Consider the following 25,937-nt stretch of genomic DNA (forward strand, 5'->3'; position numbering starts at 1 on the left):
TATTAGATGTGGGTGGCAGCAACTCGTTTGGTATATGTAATCAATTTCTACCCATAACAAGGTGCCGGCACGACAGATAAAGATCTGGGCCTCGGTGGATCGGTGGTGGTCAATCTCACAAAAAATTTACCAAAACGTCACGGTAATTTCTTTCACATTGTGTTTGACAACCTCTTTACCAGCCCACGACTGTTGCGCTTACTAGCGGATAGAGGAATGGCCGCCACGGGCACTCTCCGTTCTAACCGAACTGAAGGTGCGCCATTGAAAAACATTAAAGCAATGGACAAGCTGCCTCGTGGCTCGCATGACGTTGCCCTGGATCAAAAGACTAATGTATGCTTGGTACGCTGGCATGACAGTAAGGTTGTGACAGTCGCATCAACTTACGCTGGTGTCGCACCACTTCGCAAAGCTAAGAGATATTCATCAGCACAAAAGAAGCGCATAGACGTTGATCAGCCTTCAGTAATACAACTGTACAATTATGGGATGGGCGGTGTGGACCACCTAGACCACAATCTAGCTTGCTATATGATTCAGCACCGATCAAAGAAATGGTATTGGCCATTATTTTGTGTTGATTTGGCCATTCAAAACGCCTTCCAGCTGTACCGTATGCAGGAGAAAATACCTGGCGCCCCGGAGCATGATCTGCTGTCATTTCGACGTCAGATTGCACAAACCTATGTGCAGACACTATCAATGAAGAAGAATTCAGTGCCGTATCTGCCACCTCGTGTAGCAGTTGATCAGCGAGTACTTACTGAAGTACGCACAGATGCTACAGATCACTGGATTGCTAAGGGTACACAGCGTCGATGTGTGGCACTCGGCTGCAAAGGCACATCAGTCTTCTACTGTGAGAAGTGCAATGTGGGACTGCATCCTGGTTGCTTTAAGGCATTCCATTGCAAATAACTGATGCCTGTTTTTGTCAATGCAATATAGTCTTTGCAACTTAACATTAATGTGACACTACAGTTATTATGTGCTATTTAAAAGTTCATGATATTTTTTGCATCCATTTCGTTGTTTCTGAACGGGCAGTTTTCACTCGCTAGGTGGCCTTGTGAAATAATTAATAACAGTTATAAAACGTCACTGTGAGTTATGCTGCATCAGTAAACATTGCCATGTGATTCCTGGTTTCAGAGTTTGACTATTCTTCTTGTCATAACCAAATATGACACGTGAGAATTACCTTTACCCTCCTGCAGCTAGCGTCAGTTTAAACTGACACCTATATTTTCACCTATATTCACTTATGTATATAAAAAATTATGAAACAGTTGATGAGTATTGTTCATTTGGACCTAAATCACACCAAATAAAGACAAGAAACACATCTTAAAAATCATAGGTTTATATGGGTTAAAAAAGATTTTAAAATCAAAAAAACTACACAAGATAAACAAGGAAAAATTCTTGCTGCCACTATAACTTTGGAAAAAAATAAACTAAGAGTAATAAACATTTACGCGCCAAACACGCATAGCTATAAGGAGCATTTTTTTAAGAAGTTAATTAAACATGCAAATAAGAATGATTTTTATTTTTAACTGGAGACTTTAATATGGTTGAAAATCCAAGTATCAATCGACAAGGTGAAGGACAAAGGTAAACCTAAACCACCTAGTCGGCTCAAAAAATCTTAATCAATTTAAACAACTATATAAAGTGAATAACGTCTTCAGAATGAAATTCACGCGTAAACAAGTTTTTACTTATAAAAAAAAAGATTAGACCGCATTTATGCCTCTAATTATAATCTCAATAATTGTAAATGCGCGTTTTTAAAAAACTTTTTAAGCGATCACAATGCGGCACTTTGCGAAGTGAGCTTTGAACATACAAACAAAAGAGGGCCAAGATATTGGCATCTTAATACCAACATTTTAGATGATGAAACTTTTAAAAATAAACTAAAATTAGACTTTGAAAAGCAAAAAAACAAAATGTTTTCAATACAAAAATAACAACCAATGGTGGGATATTGTGAAATCCCGAATAAAAAGTATTACCATGGAAACGGCTAAACTAAATAAACTCGAACTAAAAAAACAAGAGGCAATATTTTCCAAAAAAATTGATCTTGAAAAACGGAAAACAAACATTGACAATATAAAAATTACGCAGCTTAAAAAAGAACTAAATAATCTTTTTCTTTAAAAAAATAAACGATGGAAATATAATACATAGAGATACCAAAAATATACTTACAACAATTAGAGGTTTTTACAAAAAATTATATAAAATAGAAATGCTGAATAACGAAAAGCAAGAAGATTTTCTAGCAAATATAAAAAATGCTTTAAATGATAACCATAACGGCTTTCTAAACATAAAATTTAGTAGACAGGAACTCCTTAATGCAGCAAATTCATTAAATAAGGGTAAAACGCCTGGCATAAATGGCTTGCCAGTAGAACTATACCAGAAATACTGGGATGTCTATGGCGAGGAGCTCACTGCCCTGCTAAACGATATTTTCTTTAATACCGAAAATGAAATAACCTGGTCACAAAAGACGGCCTTAATTAGTCTTTTGCCAAAAGATGGAGACTTGAACTCAATGTTAAATTGGCGACAAATTTCACTTTTATGCGCTGATTACAAAATTGCAACAAAAGCGCTTGCGTTAAGACTCTCTAAAGTACTGCAACTCTTACTGGAACCCTCGCAAACGTGCTCGGTGCCAGAGAGAAACATATTTTTGAATATTTCTCTTGTAAGAGACATAATTCAATATACAAATGAAGAAAACATCGAAAGCTGCCTGATCACAATTGATCAAGAAAAAGCTTTCGACAAAATTGATAGAGATTTCTTGTTTAAAGTTCTAGAAAAATTTAATCTAGGAAAACATTTAAAAACCCATTAAAAGGGACATACCTAAGTTACCCGTAAATAAGGGGGTTTAGGCATTATAGACGCGTATAACCAATGTATAGCCATCAGAATAAAATATTTATTACAAATAAAAGAAGCCGACCCATGTCACCATGGGTGTTTCTTAAAAAATTATTACTTAGCATACTCCCTAACTATCCTAGCCAAAACCAAATACCCACAATGGTTATTTCTTACTGGAAACAGTAACCCAAAATCATTGTATGATCTCCCTCTTTACTATAAAGACGTTTTCGGTAAAATTTTGAAACCATGTTAAGATCTTCAACATCACCCACAAAACAACAATAAATATCTACACACATTCTACAAAACAAAAAGAAAATTTAAATTTAAAACTAATACAACTGAGATGGGAAGCGAAACTTCAAAAGAGAGTTCCCTGGGAGAAGATCTGGGATAGGAATTTCGATTCACATATGCTAGGGACCAATAAGAATACGTTTTGGCGGATTCTTACAAACTCCCCACCCACGTTAGAAAAAACAAATTCCTGGAAAACTAAACGTGGACAATTCCACGGAAACCCAAACTGCAAAACATGTCACCGTGTGGAAGACACACTCCAACCCTTTATCTTTTGCACCAAAGCGAGGGCGGTATGGAAATCCCTAAGTATAATCTATGAAAAAATAATTCCTCAAAAACCCTTTAATTCGGTACATGCCCTCTTTTTAATAAACGTAGAGGATCTGCCGAAAAAAGACCATAAAGCTAAAATAATAAACACCTTAACGCATCTCATAACAACGGAATTATGGAGATGTAGAAAAACTACACCGGCAAAAATAGTTGTAGAAAATATACTAAAGGAAATTAAATATATATGGACAATACAATATAATAAGTACTCCAGAGAAAACATTATTAAAAAAATTCAAGAAATATTTTCAGGTAATAATGCAATAAGCATGAACAATCATCAGGACTTAACATTCACTATACGATAATGTAGTGAATTGTAGGTCCCGACCACACAAAAAAAAATTTCGAATAAAATATGGATCTTCAACCATTATTAAATACGAGCCGTCCAGTAACAGCGAAGGTTGTGTGTATTTATTTTAAGGTCGTGGGTTAATCGCCACGATTTTATTATTTAACCCACGAATATGTGTGAATGAGTGCATGACCCTAGCCATCCAGATATGGCGAAGGTTGAGTGTTTATTTTTTAAGGTCGTGGGTTAATCGCCACGATTTTATTATTTAAACCACGATCATCTTTTCTTATATTTTTTATTTACATATATATAAATATACAACTGTATAGATTGATTTAATCCTATATTGGTAGTCCAATCAAATTTATTATTTAAAAACATTACCGTTTCTTTATTAAAAAAATAATAAAAACAAGTTAAAAATATTACCAGGGTTTTAAAATTTTAAAAAATATTTTTAAAAATATTTTAACTTTTTTATATCAAAACTGATAACTATACTCATACTTTAAAAGAACTCTTCTCCCAAACATTTTTAACTCTGTAAAATAACTTTGATAATACTGTAAATCCTATGGCGAAGGATTTAAAATGGCGCCAAATTGTTATTTTTGAGAATATATATTACGAAACCCTACTCCCTCATACTGTAAACCCAACCCTTCAACAACCTTGTAAAATTTTATTATACCCAAACTCTTTGTAAAACTAACGTTACATTTTTGACTAAATATTTTGATTTTTGTAAACATATATTACGGAGAAAACCCCCTCACTTGTAAATAACTGAAAGTTGTATATTATTTTATTGAAATATATAAAAAAAAAATTTAAAAAAAAATAAGGTAGTCGATCGGACGTGTTTTTACCAGCGGTTTTAAAGTTAAAAAAAGATGGCGTCCGAAAAAAAGCATAAACAGTTTTTTTCAAAACTAAAACTCAAAACATTTTCGATGAAATTAAATCGAATGAAGATAAAGTTCTAGAAGACGAGACATCGATTCTATTAAGGAAAATAAATGCTGTCGCAAGTGGTGCGATGATTGTTAGGATAGACTTAGATTCAAGAGATGACGTTGAGGTAGACAGCGATGACGAAATGAAAAAAATTCAGAAAGTTAATACATTACCGAAGAAAAGCTATGCTAATACTGCACAGCAGCAATCAAATAACAATAAGAAACCTTCTAACAGAACCCTTCTGAGTCCTGTTCAAACACGTATGAACATTAACGGTGTTTTAAATGCACTTGAAAAAAGAAACATCGACGAAGATTTGAAAGCAAAACTGATACTCCTCGAAAGAGGACTGGATATTTTGGGTTTCCACCATATTTTCCAAAAATTGAGTCACTACCGTAAACCTCTGGTGAATAGACTAACTCAGACACATGTGTCTGTATTTGGTCTTCCTCTAGAGGCAAAAAATGAAAAATTGGCAGAATATTCGAGGAACGTGGATATGGAAAGCATGTCCTTACGCGACCTGTAATGAGAAGAGCTCCTAAAGGTAGAGAGTTCTACAGTGGCATTCTTGTTACAGTGCTGGAGGACATGCCAACTCCGATCCCAAAATTATTAAACATCCTCGGTTATTCTGTGCGAACAATGCACACAGGGCAGGATGCTGAAAACAAAAGAGAGGAGGCAACAGTAAAACCTGTTGCGACAACATTAAATTTGGACGTTGAGAATATGGCAAAAAATGAATTGCCCACAACCAACGTAGAAATTGAAAACACCTCTTCAAAAAATACTTAAAATTTCTACCGACAAAATAAAAACGGAAATGCAGGAAGACAAAACCACTAAAGATACACAAAAGGAAAATCATAAAAACCAAAAAGACGAAATGTAACAAAAGAAAACAATACTACTTCGATACTCGTGGAAAAAAAAAAGCAGAAGAGAAAATCGATATCGATTTTAGGAGGAACGACGACGAGCTTAAGGTAGAAGAAATGGTTATTTCTGGAGGCACGTAAGTGAATTATTTAAAATTTCTTATTTAATTGTTTTATTTTATTTTTTTAACGAGTATTTTTAACTTAACCAAAAGTTCACGTTTAAAAATGCAAAATTTTAAAATTGACGCCTCAGTGAACCCGAAATAATTAAAAATTCAATTCAACAAGAATTTCTTTTATTTAAAAGCGCGTGCGTTTTTAAATAATTCTTTTGTTCAATTAGTATGACAGTAAAAATTCTTACAAACAACGTAAATGGCCTTAATAACACGGCCAAACGAAAAAATACTATAAATTTTTTTTTAAATCTAAATTATGAAATTTATTGCGTCCAAGAAACCCACAGTACCGATAAAACGGCTATTGAATGGGCTAAAGAATGAAAAAACAAAACAAATGGAACATCAATATGTAATAGAGATAACAGTCACCAATGTGGTGTAGCTATTCTTTTTAAAAAAAATATTATAATTGAAAATATTATCCAAGATAAACAAGGAAGAAATATTGCTGTCACTATAACATTGAATAAAAATAAATTAAGAAAAATATACATTTACGCGCCAAATATCCACAGTCATAAAGAGCGCTTTTTTAAGAAATTAAATAAACATGTAAATATGTGTGATTTTTAAATTTTAAGTGGAGACTTTAATATGGTTGAAAACCCAAGTATAGACCGGCAAGGTGGAGATATGTTAAACTTAAACCACCTAATTGGTTCAAAAAACTTAAGTCAATTTAAACAACTACATAAAGTGGATGACGTCTTCAGGACGCAATGCACGCATGAACAAGTCTTTACATATGAAAAAGAGGATAAAACAATCCGAAGTCGGCTAGACCGCATTTACGCCTCTAATTCTAATCATAATGATTGCAAGTGCGCGTTTGTTAAAAATCTTCTAAGTGATCACGGCGCCGCACTCTGCGAAATGAGTTTTGAACATACAAAGAAAAGACGGCCAGGATACTGGCACCTTAACACTAATATTTTAGGTGATGAAATGTTTGAAAATAAACTAAAAAACAGATTTTGAAAAGCAAAAAAAACAGAAATTTTAAATACAAAAATAACAACCAATGGTGGGATATTGTGAAATCCCGAATAAAAAGTATAGCTATGGAAACTAGTGTTCGGCAAAATCAAATATACGTCAAACCTTTAAAGATTTGAATTTGAACTGTTCTTTGAGGGGATAGATTTGAATTTGATTTGACAAATATCTGGAGGATTTGGATTTGATTTTCAAATATTCACTTTGTTCTCAATTTTTGCGTTTGAAAAAAAAACGCCAAATTTTACAGGCCCTCAAACATATATATCACTTTATTCCGGGGTCTTTGCAGTGGTTTCCGGAATGGCGGTCGCCTTTCAATAACGGAAAAAAAAAAAAAAAAAAAAAGAGTTTTTAATTAAAGTTTGTTAATATTAAAGAGAAAGTAAAGAGCATAGAGAAAGAAAAAAAGAAAAGAAATGTAAACAAAGTACAAGATTAAAAGAAAAAACGTAGAAAAAAATATATGTAAAAATCAAAAGAAAAAATTGCAAATACAATTTAACCACAATAAAAATGGAAAAAGTAAAACAATAACGAATCGAAAAACATTCATTGGAAGAAACAATCATTCGAAAAAAGAAAATAATAAAAAAATATAATAATGGCTTGCTTGAAAGCAAAGAATTTTTTTTTTTTAATTTTATTAATTTTCTGTGCGTTTTTGTATATTGTCTTGTATGTTTGTCTATTGTTTGTATTTTCCGTCGTGTATTCAAATTCAAATTTATTTTAATATTCGTTATTCTTATTTTCATTAATTATTTTTCATTATAATAGTTGCTATATGTCATTGTTTACTTTTACGTTTTATCAGTTTTAACTGTTTGTAACTGTCTAACTTTGTTTATGTAACTATTGTATTTATAAAGACAAGTGACTTATATATAATTATTATTATTGTTATCATTATTATTAATATTATTTTTATTATTTAAACCATTATTATTTTAATCATTTTCATTAGGTGTTTACTTAATATTAGTATATTTACTATTTGTAAACAACCTTGAAATGTATCTATTTCAGAAATATATATTACATTCCTAATTATGTCGGATAATCCAGAACCCGAATCTTTTTCTGTTACAAAAACCACCAAACGTTCACAATCAATTGTATGGGATCGTTTCACAGTTGATGAGCATGATAAAACCAAGGCCATATGCCAGCATTGTCCAAAGCACAAGAACAAGTATGCTTACAATAAAGGTGGGACAACAAATCTAATGAACCATTTAAATTCTCAACACAAAAGCAAATTACTTGGGGACAGAGAACCAAAGCAACGACGTTTAGATGACATGATAATGACACCAATCGTTTATTCTGATCTATTCAATGAATACTTAGTTAGCTGGATTGTCAAGAATGATCAATCATTTAATGAGGTAGAGTCCAGCCACTTTCGTAAACTACTCACTCTACTGAAACCAAATTTGTCAATCATTAGTGCGCGCCAATTAAAACGCCAGATAATGGACACTTACAACACCAAAAAACAATTGCTAAAGACCCTTTTTTTGAATCTTGACTCAAAGGTTTCATTCACCACTGACTGCAGGACATCACCCAACAACATTGCTTTTATGGGCATAACGGCTCATTACATTGACAAAGACTGGAACCTACATGCCAAAACTCTTGATTTCAAATCCTTGCCTGATTCCCATTCAGGTTCAAATTTATCTAATGCATTCTTGTCAGTTTTGATTGAATTCGGTCTTACAAGCAAAGGAATGGGCATTACCTTAGATAATGCTTCCAATAATAATTCATTTATGGATATTTTAAATTCCAAGTACGAAATTAAAACCACCTTTGAGCATATCCGGTGTTTTGCTCATGTGCTGAATTTGGGCGCGCAAGCAGGTTTGGATGTTTTGAAAGATGATCTTGTAAAACTTAGAACAGGAATTAAAAAAATCCGATCCAGTCCTCAATCATATTCTAGGTTCAAAGGTTTCCAGCAATCAAATTGCACCTTAAAACCAATACTTGATGTCCCTACAGGATGGAACTCAACAGCTAATATGCTTAAACGAGCAATGGAATTAAAAGTTGGTTTCATTGCGTATTTTTGCGATTTTGACTCAACTGCAAACAATCCAGACTGTTGTCTATCAATTTCAGCAGATGTTTGGAACAGGTTTGAAACAATTGTTTTGTATCTTGAACCATTCAAGGAATTTACCCAGCTCATTAGTGGTGATTCATATTCCACATTGTCTTTGGTGGTTCCTCTCTTTAATATTCTTTTGGATCACATTACTGAATGGATGACCACAAAAACCAGCCCTGAAGATAATCTACACCGCTCTACAGTTGCAGCGCTCGCAAAAATTTCAAAATATTATAATTTGACTAGTGACTGCTTTACTATCTGCACTGTCCTGGACCCAAGATTTGGTATTGAATATTACAAAAATGATAAGGGCGCAAACAGCGAGTCGTATACAAAGATTATGGACACAGTCAATTGTGAATATCAAATCAATTATGCCCCAAGCAATGGTACAACTGCTACAAGCATTCAAAACGTTTCAAAATATACCCCGTTCAAATCGCGTGTTTCATCAAACCCATGTAATGAGTTTGAAAACTATTGTAATGATACAAGTAAGATAGATGGCGGCAATAATAGCAACATATTACTTTGGTGGAAATCTCGATCTGACAAATATCCAAACCTATCCAGAATGGCCAGAGATTACCTGGCCATTCCTGCTACATCTGTATCATCAGAAAGGCTCTTCTCATTAGGAAAGAATCTTATTACTGACAAAAGAAATCTTCTCTCTGCAGATACCATTCAAGCTTGCCAGTGCTTGAAGTCTTGGTTGGATTAAAAAGAATAAAAGAAGCTGTAATGTGTGAGAAATAGTAACAAATGCTGCAATATGAATAAAATTTATAGATTCAGATAACTAAAATTAATAAATGAAATAAGTTAAATAACGTTCAAATATACATCAAATCTTGGAAAGATTTGAATTTGATCTAAATTCAAAATAGGAAGATTTGAATTGGGCCATTTCAAACATTTGACGCATATTTGATCAAACTATTTGAATTTGTGCCGAACACTAATGGAAACATTTAAATTAAAGAAACTCGAACAAAAAAAATAAAAGCTATTTTTAATCCAAAAATTTAAATTGAAAAGCAGAAAAAAAACAAAGACAATGAAAAAATTAATCAGCTCAAAAAAGAGCCAAACACTTTCTTTAACAACACACGAGTTTTTGTTATAACAAATCAACTCGTTGTTGAAGAGAGCGAAAAACCTATAGAAGATCTGCTTTAAATAGGAATAAGTAATCAAAAAAAGAAAACTGTTAAACAAATAAATAATAGTAATAAAATGCATAAAGACACTCAAAACATACTAAAAGCAATTAGAAACTATTACAAAAGTCTATATAAAAAAGATGTTTTAAATACGGAAATGCAAGAACCGTTTTTGGCCAACATTAAAAATGTTTTAAGCGATGACCAGAACGGCTTCCTTAACATTGAGTTTAGCAGCCAAGAATTGTATATCGCAGCAAAATCTTTAAGTAAGGAAAAGCTCCGGGCATTGATGGCTTACCTGTAGAAATTTACCAACAAAAGCGGGATATCTACGGTGAGGAGCTCACTGCCCTCCTGAATGCACAAAGATAGATACAAAAAAAGATAAGGAACTAACTTGGTCGCAAAATACGGCCCTTTTAAGCCTTCTACCAAAAGATGGGGATTTAACCCTGATGCAAAACTGGCGACCAATCTCACTTTTAAGCGCCGACTACAAAATAGCAACAAAAGCGCTCGCACCAAGATTATCAAAAGTACTACCAATCTTGCTCGGGCAGTTACAAACGTGCTCAGTACCCGATTGAAATATATTTTCGAATATATTTCTTATAAGAGATTTAATCCACTATACAAAAACTATTAAAAATATAGAAAGCTGCCCGATAAAAAAAATAGAAAGCTGCACTATGAAAAATATAGAAAACTGCCCGATAACAATCGTCCAGGAAAAAGCTTACGACAAAATTGATAGATCCTTTTTATTTAAAGTCCTTAAAAAACATAATTTAGGCAAAAAATTTATTACAGCAATTAAACAATCAATAAAACAAACTCAATCTATTGTAACAAATAACGGATACATGAGCGAACCCTTTAAAATAGAGAGAGGCGTCCGTCAGGGCGACCCTATTTCACTCATGTTATACTGTCCGGTTGTGGAAACACTGGCGCTTGAGTTTAAGAACAGCAAACTCATTGACGGCATTCCTCTGTCAGGTAAAAAATTAAACTCGAAAGTCTCGCAGTATGCAGACGACACAAGTTTCTTCGTTAGAAGTCCCCATTCGATAGCTGAAGCGTTCAATATACTAGAAAAATTCAAATACGCTTTGGCTCGAGCATTAATATAAACAAAACAAAAGCTCTAGCTTTAAGGGGAATCAACTACTGAAACTATGAAAACACGCTAAAAGTACTAAAACAAAAAAAATTTAATCTGAAATGGTCTAACGGAACAGGTGTAAAAATTCTTGGAATCACTTTCAACACAGATTTAGCCTATACTTGCAGGCTAAACCTGCAAAATGCATTTAAAAACTTCCAAAAAAAAATCCAAACCTTTAAGTACAGAAACATTTTTTTTAAATGCAAAGGAATATTTATTAAAACCCTTGCTCTGTCCAAGCTATGGTTCGTGGCAAACGCCTTTCCAATATAAAAATTCGGATGCTTCCTAAAAAACTAATTCTTATCATACTCGCTAACCAACTTAGCAAAAAGGTAATATCCACAGTGGTTATTTCTTACTGGGAACAGCACCCCGAAATCCTTAAGCGTGCTTTCCTTTTACTATAAAGATGCGATAGAAAAAGTAAGGAGTGATGTTGAAATCTTTAGCATCACTCACAAAACCTAAAACTAAAACAATTGAGATGGGAAGCAAAGTTCTAAAAGACACTTCCTGGAAACAAATCTGGGAAAAGAGCTTTGACTCCTAAGCTCAGGGAACTAGTAAGAATACACATTGACATATTTTTACAAACTCCCTCCCCTCTTTAGAAAAGACAAACTTCTGTAGAGTAAAGCATGGACAATTCCATGGAAACTCAAACTGCAAAACATGTAACCGGGTGCAAGATACTCTTCACCCCTTTATCTTCTGCAGCACGGCAAGAGCTGTGTGGAGATGAATGAGAATTATATATGAAAAGCTAATGCCTAAAACATCTTTCAACTCGGTTTAAGCCCCCTCTTTAATAAACACAGAGGAGCTGCGAAGAAAAGACCACAGCGCAAAAATAATAAATACTTTAACTTATATTATAACATTAGAAATATGAAGATGTAGGAACTCCAAACTAAAAGAAAATAAAACTATACCTGCAACAAGAGTTGTAGAAAATATACTAAAAGAAATTAAATGTATCTTGTCAATACAATATAATAAATACTCCAGAGAAAATAACATTTCATAAAATAAAATTTCATAAAATGTTTTCAATAAATAACGCTATAAGCGAAAATAAAAATCAAGACTTAACATTCACCATTTAAAAAATGGTGAATTTTAGGTCTCGATTACTTAGTTAACATCAAAAAATTTAGGTCTTCAACCATTATTAATCACGAAAAACGGCAGACCCTAGCCATTTGGTGACCCTAGCCATTTGGTGTAATTATATTATGCGGTCGTGGGTTAATTGCAACGATATTTTATTATTTAAACCACGAGTCTGAGCATGTCTAGTGTAACCACTTGGTGCGAAGGACATGCGTATGTTTTTTTCTTTTATAATTATTTATTAGGCATAAATATATATCTTTTATTTTTTATTTATGCAACTGTATAGCTTGATATATTTACATATTAGTAGTCGCGCGAGCACAATATAAGATTTGTTTTAATGTCCTTATTATTAAACCTTATGTGGAAGATTTATATATATTAGTATACTTTTTTTTTTAAAGGGGGAGGTTTTTTTTAAAGGGGAGATTTTTTTAATTTGATACTGCTTAAAAAAACATTGGTTTAAAGACCCTTTTTTTAAACTTGAATAAATCAAATATAAATGAAAAACTAATAAATAAAGAATTTATGCTAACGCAACATATATATATATATATATTTTTGTTTATTAATAACTCTACGGCATTATATTTATAAAGATGCTAAATTTTTTTTTTTTTTTTTTTTTAATATATATTTGCCGTATATTAAAATTTACAATGAAATAAATCGTGTTAGCAAATAAGAGAGCTGGAGAAAGCAGAAGACATAAACTGTCTTATCATCGAGCCCCATTTACATTGAAAAAAAATCGTCAGCTTATATATAAAAAAAGAAAAGTAGCAAAGTACATAATAAGCATTTTACACGTTAGTCACAATATAAATATAAGTGTTGAAATATAATGCAATATATCAAAAATTAACAAAAGTTAAATATAAATAAAACAGTAACAAAAGAGAAGTAGTGTCAATACCTATTTTTTAGATAATTTATATTATTTATTTTAAAAGAGATATTTTAAATCAAGGTCATTTTGCAATAAGAGACTCTTAGATTCTTTCCTGAATTGTTCCAAAGAGATGTTTTGAATATTATTTTTTTTTGTAATAAATTTTAAAAAATGTTTCCACAGAAACGGTCCACGATATTGAATTTGGTAAGAACCTAGTTTTAAATTAGTTTTTGGTACAATGAATTTGTTAATTGAAAATTTAGTAGGATACTTGTGCGAGATTTCACAAAAGTAAGACTTAAACACAATAGGAGAAAGCCCACGTTTTATTTTAAACATGAATTGTAGAACCTGGTGTATATTAAGTTTATAGATACTTAGGGCACCAAGCTTCCTTTAAAAAGGTTCGCAATGAAATGTTTTGTGTGCACCAAATACAATCCTGCATGCGTGTTTTTGCTTACTATAAAGTTTTTTTAATTTACTATAATTAGTACTACCCCATACAATATTACAGTACGAGATAAAACTATGAATAAATGAAAAGTATATTTTTTTTAAGGAAGCAGTGTTAAGATATGGTTTAGTTTTATATAATATGGAAATATTTATTGAGATTTTGTTTTCTATGTATTTTATATGTGGTTTATTTAATTTTATGTAATTAACGATTGGTTCCCTTTTAATAAATGTTTTATTGATTATAAGATTAGGTAATTTTAGAGGAACATCATCACCTTTACTAGGTTTGGAGAATAAGATAAATTTAGTTTTTTCTACATTTAACGAAAGCCTATCACCTGTAAACCACTCGTTTATTTTTAATAGTTCTTTATTAAATATATTAAAGAGAACTTTTATGTTTTTGTCGGAATTGCAGTCGTCTGCAAACAATATAACATTTAAAATATTTGATGCTAAGTACAAATCATTCATATACAATAAAAATAATAATGGTCCTAAGATTGAACCTTGGGGCACACCACAAGCTATGTGTTTTTCTTTATCAGTTTTTTTATAAATAATACATTGTGACCTGTTTGCTAGATAATCTTTAAACCAAAGTAAATTTTTATTTCTTACTCCATAGAGTTCCAGTTTTTTTATAAGTATCTTATGGTTAACAGTGTCAAAGGCTTTTGACAGATCAATAAAAACTCCTAAGGTAAAATAGTCATTATTGAATGCATTTGTTACATGATTAATCAGTTCAATTACCGCTTGGTTAGTTGAATTATCTTTTTTAAACCCAAATTGTTTACTGTACACCAAACTGTTTGACATCAAATAGTTATAAAGTCTGTTATACATAATTCTTTCCAATAATTTTGAGAAGCAAGGTAAGACGGAAATTGGTCTGTAGTTGGAAATATTAGTTTCGTCACCAGATTTAAAAATTGGAGTGATTACGGCAACTTTAAGTTTTTTTGGCACAACACCTAGTTTTAATGAAAGGTTAAAAATATGAAATAATGACGGTTCAATGATATCGTAAACTGATTTAACAACATTTACACTAATTTTGTCAATGCCGGCACTTTTATTACTTTTAAGACTATTAAAAGCATTTCTTGACTCGCTTAGATTTAAATTAGATTCTTCCATAATAGTATTCACAGTTTGATATAAGATTCAAACTCTATGGTACTTGGCGGAATTTTACTCGCCAAGTTTGGCCCTACTTCAAGAAAAAATGAGTTAAGTTTTTCAGCTATTTATTTTTATCGTAAGTCATTACCCCGTCAGTTAAAAGCTTTTGGGGGAGATTATTTTTTACACATTTATTTTTACCAATTATTTGTTTAATTATATTCCACGTTTTTTTAGTGTCGCCGTTGGTTTTTTCTAGCAACTTTGCATAATAAATTTTTTTAGAATGTTTTTTTGTTTTTTCAAATAAGTTTTTATATTTTTTGTAGTTTATTTCATTTTTATATGTTTTATGCCTTAAATATTTAACATATAGTTTTTGTTTTGTTTTTTAGACGATTTTATTAGACCCTTGGTCATCCAGGGATTTAGAAGAGACTTGCATTTTATAACTAATTTTTTAACAGGAAATGCTATGTCATACTGTTTACAGAATTGTGTTAAAAATAGTTCATATGCATTATTGACTTCATGGGATTGTAAAATAAGATTCAAATCGAGATTTTCTGATAAAAGAGTTCGAAAATACAAAAAGGAGTTTTCATTGATCTGTCGCATTAAAATTGTAGAGTTCGAGGGAGGATTAGTTTGGGTAATGTTATCAGTAATTAAGAATATTGGAAAGTGATCTGTTAAATCAGTTTTGATTATGCCCGAACCTAAACGACAATTATGAAAATTGTTAGTAACTATATTATCAAGTAATGAAGATGTAGTCTTAGTTATTCTCGTTGACTTATTTATTGTTGGTAATAGATTATATTGGGTTAAAGTATCTAAAAAATATTGAACATTTTTATTTGAAGCATAATTAAGCAAGTTTAAGTTAAAATCACAAGCCAAGTAAACATGTTTCCGTGTTAAGCTAATTTTGGTTAAAAAACTGCTTAAATAAGTTTTAAATTTTTTTAAACTACCAGATGGTTGTCTGTAAATAGAATTGATTACAATGTTTTTGGTGGTTTCGTTTATGATTTCTATGCACAGCGACTCATTAACATTAAGATCATTACGTAAAATAAAGTTTATTGATTTGTGAACAAAAATACCAACACCACCACCAGCGTAGTTAAAACGCGGTTGGTGAACTGATACGTAATTACTTAATTCAAGATTTGAATTTTTTCCATTGGTTTTAAGCCAAGTTTCCGTAATACAAATTATTTGAAATTCGTGGTGTATTTGATGCAATAAGAGTCTAAGATTTTCAAAATTTTTGTTAATACTTCGAATGTTTACATGTAATATAGAAAAGTTTTTTTTGTTCTGACAGAGATATTTAGTAGATTCAAAAATTGAATAATACTCGCTTTCTAAATTTTTTCCATTAAAATAGTTATTATCACTACCATTCTCATCACTAAAATTAAATGAAAGATTGACCTCCATTTTTATAAGTAAAATTTAAAATAATTAATAAAGCAAAGTAACATATAGAAAGTAAAACAAAATATAAATAAATAAGTAAATATAAATGTTACGAAAATAATATTTTACTTTTTGTTCGCAGCCCAATCCCGAATGATCAACTTATCGTAAGAGATGAATGCATATTTTCCGGCTGCTCGTTCAACTTTCATTTGTTCCCGTAGCGCTTTCCTAATTGTGACAGTTTCGGCACAAAAATCTTCGTTAATATAAATATTTTTACCTTTTAATTGAGATGTTTTTTTTTAAATTTCAACTTTATCTTTATAATCTAACAGTTTTAATACAATTGTTCTGGGTTTGTTTAAATCTCTCTGACCAGTTCTATGAGCTCTTTCAATCCTAATATTTGTTAACCCCAAATGTTCTTCAAAAACTTTACTGACTTTTAATTCGCTTTCAATCCACGTTTCACCTTCGTTTTCTTTTATCCCGTCTACCCTTAAATTGTTTCTGCGAGATCTATCCTCCATCTCTCTTAGTTTACTTTTTATTTTATGATAGTCGGAATTATGATTTTGCTTTTCAATGTGAGATGTTTGTTTTTTTTCCTGAGAAGTAATAGCTGTCTTAATTTTTTCTTCAAAAAGGTGTTCGTGAAAATTTAAGCTTCTTTTGATTTCTTCTACGTCTTTTTCCATTATCTTTATTTGTTTTGCATGCTGATTAACCTTCAAATCTACTTTATCTAATCTATCGTATATGATTTTCGTGTTTGCGCTTAATATGTTTAACACGTTTTTTTCATGTTGCTTCATCATTTCGTCTATTTCGTTCTTAAATTCTTTAAACATTTTTTGTATCGTTTTTTTTACTTGATCCATTGTAATAGCCATTATTAATCAATATATATAATATATATTCAACGTTTTCTTAAAAAAGGTTTTTTCTTTTTTTTTTATTTTTTTTTATTTTTTTTATTTTACACTGAAAAAACACGTCTGCTCATGAAGAAAGCATGCACAAAAAAAAAAAAAAAAAAACCTTATGTATAAATATCACGAAAAAACCCACCCAAACATGTAAATTTGTCCCCAATTGTAAATTCAGTTTTATTGAAATATATTTATTATCTTAAAAAAAAAAAATAAGGTAGGCAAGAAGAGCTTAAATTGACGAAACTTAAGATGGCGTCCGAAGAAAAATTAAAAACAGTTTTTTTCAAAACTACAAATAAAAACATTGAAAATCCCATACCTGATTAAAATGATGATGAATTAATTAAAGAAGAAACATCAATCTTAGTAAAGAAAATTGAAAAAGTTGCGAATGGGGAAGCGATTCCTGAGATATCATTAGATTATAGTGACGACGAGGATTTTGTCGAAGTTACTAGTAAAACCAAAAGTAAACCTAACAACTATGCTCAAGTAGCTAAAACCAACATTACTTACAAAAAAAGACCTTTAACTAAAACACTATTATGCAGCATTCAGTGCAACTTGGATGCTGGAGAAGTGATTGTTGTCTTTGAAAAATTAAACCTTGATGAACACTTGGAGGGTCTCTAATTTATCAATAAAATCAACACCTTGGAAATCGTGATGAAAACTGACAGAGCAAAATTAGTTCTCCTCGAAAATGGATTGGATATTTTAGGATTCCATCATATTTTTAACAAATCTAACTTCTACAGAAAACCGTTAGTTGATCAACCAGAAAGAAAACAACAAACCCACGTATCTGTATTTGGCTTTCCCATAAAAGCCAAAATGCTCAATGTCGGTCAAATCCTTCAAAACATGGGGTATGGAAAACACATCATTTCACGACTTGTAATGCAGACAACTGCCAAAGGCGTCCAATATTATAGTGGCATTCTAGTCGCCATAATGGAGGAACTACATACTCCAATACCAAAATTTCTAAATTTACTTGGATACTCTGTCCGAACCAAACTTAACGGACAGGAGGAAATCAAACTGAAGAATGACGACGAGAAAAAAAAATTGAAACGCATGAAACGATTGCTAATATAACAATGAGAATTGCTGAAGAAAAAAATTCCGCTGATGAGTTTACTGTAGATGAGACAGTACCATCATTAACAATAATAAGTAGTACACAAGTTCCACCATCACCTCCTACTGAAAATGAAAGATTCATAAACAATCTATCTAACGAAAACAAATCGAAATGCGATGAAAAAACAAAAATTTATCAGAAAGTATTCTGTGAGGAAAATGATATCGAACTCGACGATGCTAATGAGAAACAGCAGTTATCAAACAAAAGGAAACAGTTTTATTTCGAGACGACTGGCAAAAAGATGGCCGAGGAAAACGTAGATATAAAATTCATGGTAAGCAAAATGTTGGAATCGGAAGAATTGGCGATTTCAAACGACATTTAAGTTATTTCATTTTACTATCTACTTTTAATACTTTTATTTAATTTCAACGAGTATTTTTAACTTTTTTGAATATTCAAGTTTTAAAAATGCAAAAACTTTAGGCCTCAGTGAACAGAAAAAAATTGAAAAGTTTTGTTTACGCCTCAGTGAACAGAAAATAATTGAAAAGTTTTGATTAAAAAAGAATTTCTTTTGTTCTACAGCGTGCGTATTCAAAATTCTATTGTATTTTTATGACAGTAAAAATTCTTACAAACAACGTAAATGGCCTTAATAACGCGGCCATACGAAAAAATACTATGAACTTTTTACAAAATCATGATGTTTACTGTGTCCAAGAAACCCACTGTACCGACGAGACGGCTATTAAATGGGCTAAAGAATGGAAAACTAAAACAAATGGAACACCAATATGGAATAGCGCTAACAGCCACAAATGTGGTGTTGCTATTCTTTTTAAAAAAGATATTAAAATTGAAAATATTACACAAGATAAACATGAAAGAATTCTTGCTGTCAATATAACTTTATTTGTGTCTTTTGCGCATTGCTTGAGTAAGACGTGAATTTTTTTTTAAAAAAAAAAAAAATTATTAAACTCTTATATTTATTATAATGAAGATTATTGTTAAAGTGGAACTAATCATTGAATAACACTTAAATACGACATGGCACCACGCACCCTTTGTGAGATATTTGTATATCTGAACTCAGACTTAAACACATTCGAATGCAATTTTTTGAAGAATTTAGAAGAGATATGTTCACACCCGAAAGATATTATAATACAAAATTTAAACATGGTGAAAGAAAGCATAATAAGAAGTCTCCGTGAACGTTTGGTTTTTGTAGTACTGGATAGCTTTAGGAGTGAACAATTCAAAGAGATTAACATTACGTTAGACTCAGAAAACCCATTGGATAAAAATCTTCGCAAACGGTACAAAACAACCAAGTGTTTAGAAGATATAATTATTTTTTCGATAACTTCATGCGAAAATCAGTTGCACAAAGAGATTTTAAAGACCATAATCTCTTGTAAGAATATAGAACTTGCGCATGTGGACAATAAGTTTCTTACTTCATCATTAAAAGATTTATTACGAATTTCAAAATCAATCCAGATCGAAAATATAGAAATAAAAGTGGAATTAGGTTTGTTAAAAGAAAAGATAATTATGCAAAATGAACTTATTCAAGATCTAAAAGTATCAAACAATAAACTTTTTTTTCTTAAAAATCAACCAAGTCAAAACATAAATAGTAGTTCAAATCCACATCATAAAAACACGTGTTCAAAATCTATCACTGAAGCTACACAAAACGTCAATAAGTCTTGCGGTAAATTGCTTGAAAATATTCCTAAAGTATCAAATACTGAAAACGTAAAATCTGATTTTAATGCCTAATATGAAAATAAGCTTTTTAATTACCATACGCTAAATAAAAATAAAAATTCCAAATTCACCGCAAATGTTGCAAAAGATATTTTTCAACAACCTTTTGGAAAACCGATGGCAAATAAGTATACAGAAAGTCAATTACATCATGTCAAAACATATGCAAAGGTTGCGGCTCAAAAACAACAGGCTATAGATAAAACTAAACAATCAATATTTGGATTTAAAGAAAAACTTTCAAATATTGATAATAATTCAATTAGTTTTATTTTAGTTGGCAAAAATAATAAACCTACCCGCCAAACAATTATTCTACCCTTCGAAAAAAAACATAAATTATTGGAGCCTATATTTGGAAAAAAAACTCCGGGAAATGAAACTATTGCTGGTAATCGAATAATTCGTAATTTTGAAGTTTTTATAGGTGGTGTAAGCAACCAAATCAACGAAGGACAGCTTCAACGGTATATGGAAACTGAATTAGGTATCACACCTATATCAATTACATTAAACAGAGAAAATGAATTTAATAGATTATATAGAGTTTCTATAGGTATTTCAGAAAAATATAAAATTTTCAACCCTTCATTATGGGATAATAATATCATTATTAAACCGTTTCGAAAAAGACGCATATTTTGTGATGTGGAACAGCATTTTGTATCTAACTTGAACCAGAAAAAAGATTCCTAATTAAAATGGCTTTAAATAACATATTAAAGGAAGAAAATCTTCTAAAAACGTTTAGCTTGTGTACCTTTAATTGTCAGGGACTTAAAACAAATATTAAATTTACTGAGACCCTAATAATTTCTCATGACTTTACATTTTTGTGCGAACACTGGGTATCAAAACTCGAATATCCTATAATCAAAAACATCTGTAAAAACTCCCACTCATTATATTTCAGCCAGGCAAATAAACATGAACAGGGTCGACCTTTTGGTGGAAATGCCTCTTTCATACGAAAACATCAATTTCAAAACATTATATCTATTTACGAAGATGACAATATATTTGCAATAAAATTACAACATGGTTATACCGACATTATTGTAGTTGGCATTTATCTAACCTCTTCACGAAACAATCAAACATCATTATAAAAATACAAAAGTCAATTAGACATACTTAAAGGAATTATAAATAGTCATAAGGGTAATGACAAAGTAATTATACTTGGAGATTTTCAGTCATTTCCGAATGGAATATACGATCTATTAGAAAGAACTAGCTCTAAGAGAAATAATTATTCTTTGATTTTATCTGAATTTATTGAATCAAACGAATTAGAATTAGTCGATGTAACTAAAGGGTCTGGTCCTGTAATTACTTATCGACATCTTACATTACCAAACTCATCGTATATTGATCATATAGGTATTTCAAAGCATACATCTCTTCTAGTATATATATCTTATAGTATATAATATCTTCTAGTATATGTATCGTTAATCCTCCTTCTTTTCAAAATGCAAGTGATCACTTGCCGCTATCAATTTTAATTGGACTGAAAGGTCAATATTATCAAGAAAATATAAATAAAATAACAGAGGATATTAGCATTCCAAGATATCTCTGGAATAATCTAGACTTTATAAACTTATATAAGGATCACTTAAATACAAGTTATAATAATCTTAACCTTATTGGTAATTTCGAAAATGAACTTGACCAAATCTATACTACTATTACTAACAGTGGAGCATGGGCTCTAAGAGAACACTTAAAGTCGAAAAAACGATCTGATTATTCAAAATCCTGGTGGACTCCTGAGTTAACTCGAAGTAAAAAAATTCTTTCACATTATTTTCAAAAATGGAGGGAAACGGGATTCGTAAAAGACTCCACCTCTTCTATCTTTAATCGATACCTCTTTGCTCGAAAGAATTTCCGCAAAGCCGTCAAAGCAGCCCAAAACAATAAACTATATTACCAATACATAAAAATTGAAAAACTAAAAAACAATAACCCAAAAAACTTTTGGAATGATTTTAAGAGTATAACAAAGAATTCCAATCCAAAACTTTTTGCTATAAACAATAAAAAAGATAAAGAATCGATTACCGCAGAATTTGCTACTATATTTGAAAAACGATTAAACACTGAAAGGTTAAATCATAGTTCTATTTATCGTCAAGTTCCACCTTGTGAAAATCCTAATGAAATAGCTATTACTGATGAAAATATAAAAGTCGCTATTTCTTGCCTAAAATTGAATAAATGCCACGATCATTTCAATATATCTGCAGAACATTTAAAATATGCCCAGTGTGATACACTAACGCAATGGATAAGAAAATTTTTTCACTTTTCAATTAATCATGGATGGACCCCTACGTCTATGTCAACTTCAACTATTATACCGCTTGTCAAATCGTATAAAAAATCACTTACCGATCCAAATAACTACCGAGGTATCAGTATTATTCCAATATTCACGAAACTTTTAGAATACCTAATTTTACTCATCAGTCCTGAGATAAAAGAAACACATCCCCTTCAATTTGGTTTCAATAGTAAGAGTTTGACCTTGCATGCTGAATTTGTTATAAGCGAAACAATTAAGCATTACAACAACAATAATTCGCCTATTTATTTATGTTCTTTAGATGCTGAAAAAGCTTTTGACAGCTGCAACTGGGACATTCTCTTTGATAAACTTTACTTTGATAAAAACTTACCTCTCCAAATAGTTAACACTATATCTTCTTTATACAACAAAAGTAGTGCAACTGTCTCTTACCTAGGTTTCAAATCAGTTTTATTTGCTCTTAAGCAAGGAGTGAGACAAGGATCCATTCTGTCTCCCTACCTATATAACATATACACCGAAAAGTTACTCGAAACTATAAAAAATGATAACTTTGTGGGTACTACTATACATGGAAACTTTACAGGTGTTGTTGCTTATGCTGACGACATCATTCTTCTTAGCTCTACTCTATCTGGTCTGGAAAGGCTGATTACAATGTGTAATATTTACAATAACTTAAACGGCATAAAGCTCAATGCTGTCAAAACGGAACTGTTGCTTTCGAGAAAAAGACAATTAACTAATTGCAAGATAACACTAGACGACCATCAAATAATACCAAATAAAAAACTTAATCATGTAGGCTTTATTTGGGATACACAAAAATCTATTTTTGCCTCACTCAATAGAACAAATATTAACAATAGAGTATCAAATTTCCAAACAATAGTGCAAACTCTGATTCAATCTGGTATTCGGTTTGTACATCCATCTTCAATTATTCAGTTATATGCATTGTTAGCAGTTCCGAACCTAACGCATGGTCTGGAACTCTGTGAAAATAGAGAGTCAACAACTCAAAGACTTAATAAACTTGGAAGAAATGCAGTTAAGTCTTTTTTTAATATCTCAAAGTATAGCAAAAACTATATAAACTCTCTATTTAAAGTTCAGGAGATATCGACTTACATACAGCAAAACAAAATAAACCTATTTATCCGTCTATTAAATAATAAAATAACTTTTAAAATCATCAATTCTCAGCTTAACTATTGTTCATTAAAATATTCATTTTTAGTTGATATAAAGGAATTATGTAAGATCCATAAAATAAATATGAAAAACTTAATCCAGGATAGAAAGAAAGTGAAAATTATTATTTCAGAAAATATAATTCCTGAAGATACTTATCAAATTTTAGTCCAGGCAATTCAATGTAGGAATGCAAAGCAACAGCGAACAATTTTTAAAAATACTCTTGAAGAAAACATTCCCAAGTGATATACTTTGTTCTCTCTTTATATATCTTAAACTATTTTTATGTATTTTTACCTTGTAAACACATTTACAGAGGGTGTTTAATAAAATAATAATAAATACATATTAAAAAAAAATCTTAGAATAAATAATATCTACGCGCCCAACACACAGAGTCATAAAGAGCGTTTTTTTAAGAAATTAAGTTAGCATGTAAATGTGTGTTTTTTTTTACTGCTAACAGGAGAATTTACCATGGTTGAAAACCCAAGTATAGACCGACAAGGTGGATATATGTTAAATACAAACCAGCTTGTTGGCTTAAAAAATTTAAATCTGTTTAAACAACAATATAAAGTGAATGACGTCTTCGGGACGCAATTCACGCAAAAACAAGTCTTTACTTATGAAAAAGAAGATAAGACATACCAAAGTCGGTTACACCGCATTTATGCCTGTAATTATAATTTTAACAACTGCAAGTGCACGTTAAGTAATCACGACGCAGCACTTTGCGAAATTATATATGAAGAAAAAGCAAAACGGGGCCGGGATACTGGCACCTTAATACCAGTATTTTAAATGATGAAACTTTAAAAATGAACTAAGAACGGACTTTATAAAGCAAAGAAATAAAAAGTTTAAATACAAACATAACAATCAATGGTGGAACATTGTAAAATCTCGAATAAAAATTATTGCCATGGAAACAGCAGAACTTAAAAACTTGAACTTAAAAAACAAGAAACAGTGTTAGTTCAAAAAATTACTTTTGAAAAACAAAAAATAAACAAAGACACTGAAAAAATAAAACAGCTCAAAAAAGACCAAAAAGCTCTCTTTAACAACACGGGAGTTTTTGTAAGAACAAAACAACTCGTTGTTAAAGAGAGCGAAAAACCATCCAAAGCCTTGTTTTAAATAGAAATAAGTAATCAAAAAAAGAAAACTATTAAAACAATAACTGATGGAAAAAATGTGTATAACACACCAAAAATATACTCAAAACAATTCGAACTTTTTACAAAAAGTTATACATTAAATATTGAAAAGCAAGAACAATTTCTTGCTAATATTAAAAACACATTGAATGAAAATCAGAACGGCCTCTTAAATATAAAATTTAGCAGCCAAGAATTATTTAATGCAGCAAAATCTTATTTCAAATTTTACCAAGAAAATTGGGATATATACGGTGAGGAACTTACCGCTCTTCTTAACAATATATTTCTCAACACAAAAAAATGAACTGACATGGTCTCAAAAAACAGCTTTGTTCGGCCTATTGCCAAAAGATGAAGATTTGGCGCTGTTACATAACTGGCGACCAATTTCTCTTAAATGCGCTGACTACAAAATTGCAATAAAAGTGCTTTGATTATGACTTTCAAAAGTACTACAAATCTTACTCGGGCCGTCACAAACGTGTTTGGTGCCTGAGAAATATATATTATCAAATATATTTCTCGTAAGAGATATAATTCAATATACAAATAAAAAAAATATAGAAAGTTGCTTAATAACAATTGATCAGGAAAAAGCTTTTGACAAAATTGAGAGATCCTTTTTAATCAAAGTCCTTGAAAAATATAACTTAGGCACTAGCTTTATCAAAGTAATAAAATAAAGCATGAAAAATACTCAATCCATTGTCACTAACAATGGATGCATGAGTAAACCTTTTAAAATAGAGGGGGGCGTCCGTCAAGACGACCCGATATCTCTAATGCTCTACTGCCTTCCAATGGAAACGTTCGCACTTGAGTTTAAAAACAACATCCTCGTTGACGGTATTCCACTGCCAGGTTCAAAAACAAACTTAAATGTCTCTTAGAATGCTGACGATACAAAATTGTTTGTTGAAAGCTCGCGAATAATAACTGAAGCGTGTAAAAGATTAAATACGCGTCGGGCTCTAACATAAATGAAAACAAAACCAAAGCTCTAGCTCTTGGTGGCTTTAACTATTTAGGTTACGAAAACACAATTAAAATACTTAAACAAAATAATTAT

At 31.0% G+C, this 25,937-nt stretch overlaps 2 protein-coding genes across 2 annotated transcripts; both read left to right on the plus strand.

The window, feature by feature from the left end:
- Window positions 1–216: 216 nt before the first annotated feature.
- On the plus strand, window positions 217–921 carry LOC136074596 (piggyBac transposable element-derived protein 2-like). Its single transcript, XM_065786931.1, has one exon. It carries the CDS (start codon window positions 217–219, stop codon window positions 919–921), a length of 705 nt encoding a protein of 234 aa, XP_065643003.1.
- A 19,968-nt stretch (window positions 922–20,889) lies between these two features.
- Window positions 20,890–23,948, plus strand: LOC136074597 (uncharacterized). Its single transcript, XM_065786932.1, has 3 exons — window positions 20,890–21,229; window positions 21,329–21,571; window positions 21,745–23,948. The coding sequence occupies exons 1-3, from the start codon at window positions 20,890–20,892 to the stop codon at window positions 23,946–23,948; spliced, it is 2,787 nt and encodes a 928-aa protein (XP_065643004.1).
- The last annotated feature ends 1,989 nt before the right edge of the window (window positions 23,949–25,937 follow it).

This window comes from Hydra vulgaris, chromosome 01 (genome assembly GCF_038396675.1).
Source record: "Hydra vulgaris chromosome 01, alternate assembly HydraT2T_AEP".
Taxonomy (NCBI): domain Eukaryota; kingdom Metazoa; phylum Cnidaria; class Hydrozoa; order Anthoathecata; family Hydridae; genus Hydra; species Hydra vulgaris.